Source organism: Microtus ochrogaster, chromosome 2 (genome assembly GCF_000317375.1).
Source record: "Microtus ochrogaster isolate Prairie Vole_2 chromosome 2, MicOch1.0, whole genome shotgun sequence".
NCBI lineage: Eukaryota > Metazoa > Chordata > Mammalia > Rodentia > Cricetidae > Microtus > Microtus ochrogaster.
Genome location: NC_022010.1, coordinates 5213122 through 5221881, shown reverse-complemented (window position 1 = coordinate 5221881; position 8760 = coordinate 5213122). Strand labels below are relative to the sequence as shown.

The window sequence follows — 8760 nt, the reverse complement described above, 5'->3', positions numbered from 1 at the left end:
CCTGCCTCTGCCTCCCGAGTGCTGGGATTAAAGGCGTGCGCCACCACCGCCCGGCGATAAATAATAAAATTAAAGAGTTAAAGGCCAGTGTCAGCTGTATAGAGGATCCACAGAGTTCAGGCCAATTTGAGTTATTTTGATCATATTTCAAACAAACAAAAAAAAACAAAGCAAAAATAAAGCATGAAGGGATGAGACTAGAGTCCTGTGGTTCAACACTTGCCTGCCATGCAGGAGGCCTTGAGTTCAGTGTCCAGCACCACCCAAAATTAAAGGGGTGGAAGGACTAAGTGGCCGGGTAAACACTGGAGGCCCATTGACTAAATACAGTAGGCACTTAGGCAGGGAAACAAATCAGAACGTAATGGAGTTTGTTTTGGACAGGGGCCAAATGAAGTTCAGCTGTATCCTGCACTTGTTCCGTCTACACAGACGCCTCCCTTAGAGGTGACCTCATCCAGGCCTGTGGCTTTAAATGTCTATGATAAGCTGGTGACTCCCCAGAACTCACACATCCAGCGGCACCTCCTGTGGAGGTCTATGCAGCATCTCCAGCTACACACCGTAAAACAGAACTTGCTTCCTCTGCCAGCCCTCCTCACCTCAGTTCCTTCTTACTGTTCAAGCCACGTAGCTGAAGTTATCTTAATTTATTTAGGGTCTCACCATGTAACCCAGGCTAGTCTTAATCTCCTCGTGGGCACAAGCGATCCTGTGCTCTCCGCAGCAGCAGCTGGGACACAGGTGTGACCCGCATGCCCAGCTGGCGTCATCTCTGAGGGCCCTGTCTCCCTTATGCACACCCTACAGCTCATCAGCAAATCAGCTCCACCCTCAGGTCCAGGCAGAATCAATCCTCCTCTCCTCCTCTCCTCCCACCCGTCACTGCTGTCCTGGTCCAAGCCACCAAAGTGTCACTTAGCTCAGGCTGGCCCCCAAAGCTGTGACCCTGATCTCCTGCCTCCACTTCTTGAAAGCTAGAATTACAGACATAAGCATGCCCCTCACAGTGAGTTTTCACTTTTTCTATTTTGTTTTTTTTTTCATTATATTCACTTATTTGTTTACTTTTAAAGGGTTTTGTTTTTTTTTTTAAATTATATATGTGTGGTCAGGCAGTGGTAGTGTACACCTTTAATTCAGGCACTCAGGAAACAGAGGCAGGTGGATCTCTGAGTTTGAGGCCAGCCTGGTCTACAGAGAGAGTTCCAGGACAGGCTCCAAAGCTATACAGAGAAACCCTGTCTCAAAGAACCAACATATATATGGTGTGTGTGTGTGCGCGCGTGTGTGTGCATGTGTGTGTGTGCGCATGTGTGTGTGTGTGTGTGTTTGGGTTGTGGGGTATGTCATGTACAGGTACCTACAGATGTCCCAGGAGGGCATCAGATACCCTGGAGTTGGGAGATACAGGCAATTGTGAGCTGCCTGATGTGCTGGGAATGAATCTCAGACCCTCTGCAAGAGGGACATGTGCTTTTAACCCCAAGCCATCTCTCCAGCCCTGAGTCTGTATATTTTTAGTTTTATATTCTTCTGCTATAATACAAGTTGGAGGAAAGAGATTTTTGCTTCCCAGGGCCTCACACATAAGCTCTGCCATGGTAATACACTCTGGCCTTAGATTTCTTTCTCTTTTGTTGTCTTGAGGGTCTTCCTCTGTAGCCCAAGCTTACCTTGAATTTATGGTTACTCTTTCTGCCCCAGCTTGCCAGGTGCTGTGTTAAAGGCACTAGCCACTGTGTCCAGGAGTTCTCTTGATTTCTGCAGCACAGAGAAGAGTACACCTGGTACCAAGTCCCTTTAGACAGCTCCCAGGCACCCTGATTGAAGGTCTTAGGAACTACTCTAGAATCAGATTTTCTCCCAGTGAATCAGAATAGAGATGCCAGAATCAGAGTCCAAGTACCTATTCCTTTGTTTAGAATCCTAGAATAATTAGGTTGACTGAGGATCACTTGCATAATTAGAGAGTAATACTGAGGTCACCTATTAAGTCATCTGGGCTCCTAGGCTCCTACCGTAGACTACAGGTTTTTCCCATAGTCAGTGCTGGGGTTAATGTGATCTGTGGGCATTGTCTTAACTGAAGTGAAAAGACTCAGCCTATTCTGGGCAACACAACACCATTCTCTATGTGGGGGTTCTAAGCTGAAGTGGAGGGATTAAGCTGAACACAGTCACCCAAGCAAGCATGCACACTCCTCTCTGCTCTGGACTGTAGGAGTGATGTGACCACTCTACGTTCTGACTTGACTTCCCTGGAGCTGTGCAGTGAAGAAACCCGTTTCCTGATAACTAGTTACTTATCACAGCAACAGAAAGGAAACTAGAGCCATCTGCCTGCTCTGTGACCTGTGCATGGGGACAGAGGGTGTGAGATCTGAGACAGTCAGGAACGTGCAGACTCAGTCCATGTCTATGAAGCGAGTTTTATTTTGAGACAAGGTTCACATAACCCAGGCTGACTTTGAATTCCTGATCTTCCTGTCTCCACTGCTTCAGTGCTAACATTCCAGTCATGCTGCCACCAAACCTGGCTTTAAGACCTTTTTTCCAGCCATGCATAGTGGAGCATACCTTTAATCCCAGTACCCAGTACCCAGATGGCAGAGGCATACTGGTCTCTTTGTGAGTTCAAGACCAATCTGGCGTACATAGTTCAGAACAGCCAGAGGTGCATAGTGAGGCCCTATCTCAAAGGGGGAAATCCATTTTTCCCTTTTTCTTTTTGTGTGTGCATGTATTCACATAGGTCAGAGGACAGTTTGCAGGATTTGCTTTTTTTTTTTTTTTTTTTTTTTTTTGAGACAGGGTTGCTCTGTATAGCCCCGGAGCTCACTTTGTAAACCAGGCTAGCCTCCAACTCAGAGATTCATCTGCCTCTGCCTCTGCCTCCGCCTCTGCCTCTGCCTCCGCCTCTGCCTCCCAAGTACTTTCACCCTTGAGCCATCTTGCTGGCCTCTCTTAAATCTCCTGATCTTGTAAGGTGGAGGGGGGCATAAGACCTAGTGGTTTTAAAATTTCAGTCATATTTACTAAGTACGTTCTCTTTCCTGGAACAGAGGAAAAACTACGGCCTTGCTTATGCTAGGCAACGACTCTACCACTGAAGCTGCATCCCTGACCCTAGGCAGTGACTTGATGCTGAAGATGGAACAGGGAACCAAAGAGGGAGGAAGGAACACAGAGGCATTAAGTAAGAAGGGCAATATGTGAGCTAATAATCCCTCTGGAGGAATACACGAAGCAGATATCATAAAGGGAATCTAAGTGTCACAGAACTTAATGGTATGATGGCGACAGAGGCAAACAGAGGTCAGGGGAAGGAGACACTTGAGCTGATATCCAACGAGACAGGGCTGGGGCAATGGCTCAACTGGTAGAGTGCTCATCTAGCATGCACAAGGCCCTGGCTTGAACTCCTTGTATCCCATCAAACTGGGTATGGTGAGTTCGTGGCCAGCCTGGTCTACAGAGCTAGTTCCAGGACAGGCTTCAAAGCTAGACAGAGAAATCCTGTCTTGAAAAACAAAACAAAACAAAACAAACAACAAAAACTGGGTATGGTGGCCCATGACTAAAATCCAAGCACTTGAGATGTGGAAACAGGAAGATCACAAATTCAAGGTCATCCTTAGCTATGTAGCTTTGCTAAATGGATAAATAAAGAGGGTCCCCTTGGGGCTGGAAAGATGGCTCAGCAGTGAAGAGCGCTAGCTGTTGTCCTGAGCACCCAGGTTCAGCTCTCAGCACCCACAAAGCAGTTTCCAACTGTCTCATTTCAGACCCAGGGGATCCAATGCCCACTTCTGGCCCCAGTGGGCACGAGGCACAAATGTGATGCACAGATACACAAATGACCAGAACACCCGTAAACATTTTAAAGAGAGAAAGAGAAAGGAGAAGGAGAGGGTCTCAAACACAGCAGCATGAGGAGGACTGAGCACCCACTCACTGCTGCTCTTCTTCCCACCTCCTCTACTTTATTTATTTATTGGGGGTGTACTGAGACAGGGTCCATCTAGCCCAAGCTGGCCCTGGAACCATCTATCCAAAATTGACCTTGAATTTCTGATCCTCCTGACCCCATCTCCCAAGCACCTGACTCCCTTCCCTTAGCCTGTTAGGAATCAATTATATGGCCTCTGGCCTGACTCATACTAGGTAAGTGCTGTAGCAATAACCCATTTGCAGTGGTCAAGACTGAAGATAAGGGCTCATGCATAGTAGGCAACACTGCCACTACCTACTCTGCCCCTCCCTGACCTACTCCCCCCAGTCCTACCTACTTTGTCTGCTTTAGATACTCAGCTCTTTAGTGTAAACAAAATCAGCCATAGAACTGAGAAAAGCATAAATGTATCAGCAGAGCAGCTCAGGTTCCAGGGTTGTCAGTAATGCCCCAGTGCAGTGGGAGGGCAAAGGCAGAAAGTACCCTGACCAGTCTCATTTGACAAACCTGTCAAATAGTCTGTCTCAATATTAGCTCCTCACATCCAGTCCTGCCATTAGAAACACACACGGAGCTGGAATGGCTCCATGGCCTGCTAGCTAAGATCAAGGAGGAACTGGAAAAGCTTTTGATTGATACACAGACATTTTAGGTAAGGAAGTCTCCATTACTCTCATCTTTTTCTCTTTGGAGCAGTGTGCCTCTGGACAGCTTAGTGTAAAAGGGTTCTAGGTTAGCTCTGTGTGGTGGTGAATACCCTTAACCCCAGCACTCTGAAGACAGAGACAGTGGATCTCTGTGGTTTGAGGCTCAGAGCTACATGACAGAAAGATGCTCTCTAAACGAAACAAAACAAAGGTTCTGGGTTAATGAGTGTGAGTGATGAGAAAAATGCAGAAACGGAAGCAGAAAACTTGAAATTCTACAACCCGAAAATTATTTAAGGAGTTTGAAAGATATGCTACAGGCATTTAAGGTTTGATGGTTCAACACTAGTAACCAGTAAGATTCATTTAGCACTATAAGCCATACATAACTATGCGGAGAATCTACAAGCATTAGTTCATCTAGTGCTCCCACGCATCTATCAAGAGGTTTCCTTTTATACTTAGTTCCCCATGGCAAATAAAAAGAAAACAGGTATAAATAGTGCGGGGATGACTCCACTCCCTAACACCTTGCTTTTGACTACCTTTTTGTTTCATTCTGAGGCACTGGGTATCAAAATCAGGATATGGTGTATGTTAGGTAAGAGCTCTGCCATCAGCCTATTAGAGAGACCTTATTTATTTATTTATTTATTTATTTATTTATTTATTTATTATCTATTTATTTATCAATTTACTTATTCAGGTAGCATTAGTCATAAATGTACCTATGCCAGAGAAAATATCTTTGAGGATCACTTTCTTGTCTATTAAGATAGTTCTTCCTTTTCTTTTCTTTTCTTTTTCTTTTTCTTTTTTTGTGGTTTTTTGAGACGGGGTTTCTTTGTAGCTTTGGAGCCTATCCTAGAACAAGCTCTTGTAGACCAGGCTGGCTTCAAACTCAGAGATCCGCCTGCCTCTGCCTCCCGAGTGCTGGGATTAATGGCGTGTGCCACCACCGCCCAGCTAGTTCTTCCTTTCTAGAAATAAATCTTAAATTAAGAAGTTTTCCCCAAATGGACAACATATATGAGAAAAAGCCTCACCTGTACACACCCCACAGCCATCCACATTCCAACTCCTGAGATCTGCACTGGCTGGCACACAGACTGGACCTGCTGGGGATGATTCCCTTCCCAAAACGCTCCTACACAGGGACTACAGTATGAAATAAACATGTAGTGCTATGTTATAAAATTAGGAATTTACAGCCGGGCGATGGTGGCGCACGCCTTTAATCCCAGCACTATGGAGGCAGAGGCCGGCAGATCTTTTTTGAGTTCGAGGCCAGGCTGGTCTACAAGAGTTAGTTCCAGGGCAGCCAGGGCTACACAGAGAAACCCTGTCTAGAAAAAAAAAAAAAAAGAAAGAAAAAAAAATTTAGGAATTTACGCTGGTGTGATAACGCATAGGGAGACCTAGACAGAATTGCTGTGAATTTCAGGCCAGCCTGAGCTACCTAGGGAGACCATGCTATAGTGGGGGTGGGGAGAAGACGAACAGAAAAACAGGGTTCGGTGGGAGATCGTCGCACTTGCTCTCAAGCCGAGGCCTCCTCAGGCACGCACGCACGCACGCACGCACAAATTTAAAGAATGAGACAGCAGAGCCACGACCCTTAGTGCAACTAAATCGGTGGCTCGCCAGTGCTTGGGAGAATCTCTCGAGGCCAGAGGCCACTTGTGTGGCCGTAAAGTGTGCTGACCCCGGGTGGGGTGGAAGTTGAGAGCACCTGGGGTGGCGACTTCCCGTCTTCTAGAAACTGCGGCTAGAGAACACACCCTAGGCTACCCTCGGTGGGCAGGGCTGCCCTCGCACCCTTCCAGACAGCTGGGTGGTCCGAGCGGGCCTCTCCACCCGGGCTCCGCCTTCAGGGTGGGTGGGCCTGCCGCGTGCGGCGCATCGCCTGGGCAACCGACGCTGTGCGCGGTGCATTGTGGTCTGCAACAAAATGCAGGGGAAAGATCCTAAAGGAACCATTGAATGTATGAGCCAATAGAAGGAGGCCGTTGGCTGCGCTCAGCCAATAGCGGCGTGTGTCGGGGGCGGGGCCGCGGGCGCAGGGCGGGGCTAGGGATTAGGCGGCGGCGGCTGGCGTGGGGCTCCTTAGATGCGCCACGGCTTCGGTAGCGACCGGCTCTTCTTTGCTGCCTGAGCGGCGCCAGCACCTTCCTCGGGAGCTCGCAGCAGCCGGCTGGCCCCTGCTCCACGGTGAGTGAGGGCTCGGGGTCCTCCGGCCCCGGGGCCCGCGGTGTGGGCCGTGGGAGCTACACCTTGGAAGCGGGTGGGGGCGTCGTCCTCAGGGGCCGGCCCGGAGGGCAGCGCGGCCTGCACCGACCCTTACCTCTCCCGCGCCTCGTTCCACAGGCAACCATGTGCGACCGGAAGGCGGTGATCAAAAATGCAGACCTGTCGGAAGAGATGCAACAGGACTCGGTGGAGTGCGCTACTCAGGCGTTGGAGAAGTACAACATAGAAAAGGATATTGCGGCCCATATCAAGAAGGTGAGGACCTGGCACCGCACAGTTCCTTCTCCCCTGTTCCGCGTTCCCTGGGCGCTTGGCAGAGTTTTCCTGTGGCACGCAGGGCGGCTCGGTATAGACAGTTCTAGAAAGGACGTAAATGGATTTTGCGTTTCTCTTGGGAAGACCAGACCCTCAACGCCCGAAGTTGTTTTTTTTTTTTTTTTTAAATCCCAGCTCCTTGGAGGAAAGCGCCACCTAGCAACGGTTTCCAAGACTAGGGAGCAGCGAGCAGTTCCCCCTACTGTAGGATTCCTGCTCCGAGGATCCATCTGGGTGTTGGGGGGGGGGGAGGGTCCGCTGCGTGGGTGTTTCCAGCCGGGCTAGGAGGAGATTTTGCCAGCCTTCCAGCCGGGAGTTAGTCGGCAGTTCAGGGAAAGTGGGTGGCAGTGGTGGTTGGGGGCATGAGTGGAGGCTTGGTAAATGGCAGTTTGTAGAAAGCTGGCAGGACTGCCAACTTCTCAAGCTGTGTTTGCTGGAAGGAAAGGAAACTGGAACCGAAGCCGTGGGAGGGTTCCAGTAGGAATGGGAAGATGAAAGGCTTCATATGGAACAGAAATGAATACCTTTTTTGACAAACGCAGCAGTATGTGCATCTAAATTGTAAGAAAGGCATTCGGCTTAACAGACGAGGTTTTCATACTGCATGCAGAATGAGATATGAGGAGCCTTAATGAATTTTACATCGTCTTTGGCCCTGGTACGATCTAACTAGTGAAGATATTAACGTTTCCAGTTCTAGTGCCCGTTGGGATGGGGGAAGCGGGGAGCAGATACTCTCTAACTTGCTAATCTTTAAGACCTGGTAATAGCTGCAGAAAGGAGAGCAATTTTAAAGGCTAGAGTCTGGCCTAGCTAGCTGTCAGATTATGTTGCTAGCATTTTTATTTTTCAGTCCAGCTCGATTTAGATAATCGAGGCTTTGTCCTTTGGTCTTTCTACAAGTGTCATTAAGGTCTTTCTGGTCGTCCTGGATTTCGGGGTAGATGATAGGAATAACCTGATACACTACAAGCGCTGATGTCATCTACCGCCATCAAATATGTGAAGTCATCTGCACTAGGCATGGTGGTACACGCCTTTAATCCCAGCAGAGGCAGGCAGATCTCTTTGACTTAGAGGCCAAATTGGTCCACATGTGGGGTTCCAGGACAGTCAGGGCTATGTACAAAGGACACCCCCCCCCCCAAGAAGTCAGGTGCAATCACTGACAGAAATGTCTTGGAAAATGACCCTTCTGCCTTTGATTTCAGATCCCATTCCATCTTACCTCAGACTGCAAGCATGTTTGCAGTTCTGTTCTCTGTAGGTGACTTAGAGTCGGGGAACATTCTTTTACCCTAGGGATTTGCTAGGGTTGTGAGTATAGCTCAGTGGTAAGGTGCTTTCTTTCCTAGCATGCTCAAGGCCCTGGATTCAGTCCCAAGTGTGAAAACAATTGAAGATGCCAGCGTTTGCCCTTTCTGGTCTTACAGGCTCTGGTTTTTCTAGAAAGTGAATTCTCCAGGTACACCACTAAAATTCTGTTTTATTCTTTCCCAGGAATTTGACAAGAAGTACAACCCCACCTGGCACTGCATTGTGGGGCGGAACTTCGGTAGTTATGTGACACATGAAACCAAACACTTCATCTAC

At 48.4% G+C, this 8760-nt stretch overlaps 1 protein-coding gene across 1 annotated transcript; it reads left to right on the top strand.

Moving 5' to 3' along the window:
* Positions 1-6689: 6689 nt before the first annotated feature.
* Positions 6690-8760, top strand: Dynll1 (dynein light chain LC8-type 1; the record flags this gene model as incomplete). Its single annotated transcript, XM_005344316.2, has 3 exons — positions 6690-6813; positions 6970-7107; positions 8668-8760. Coding segments are annotated over exons 2-3 (225 nt in total), but the record flags the coding sequence as incomplete, so codon positions are not given.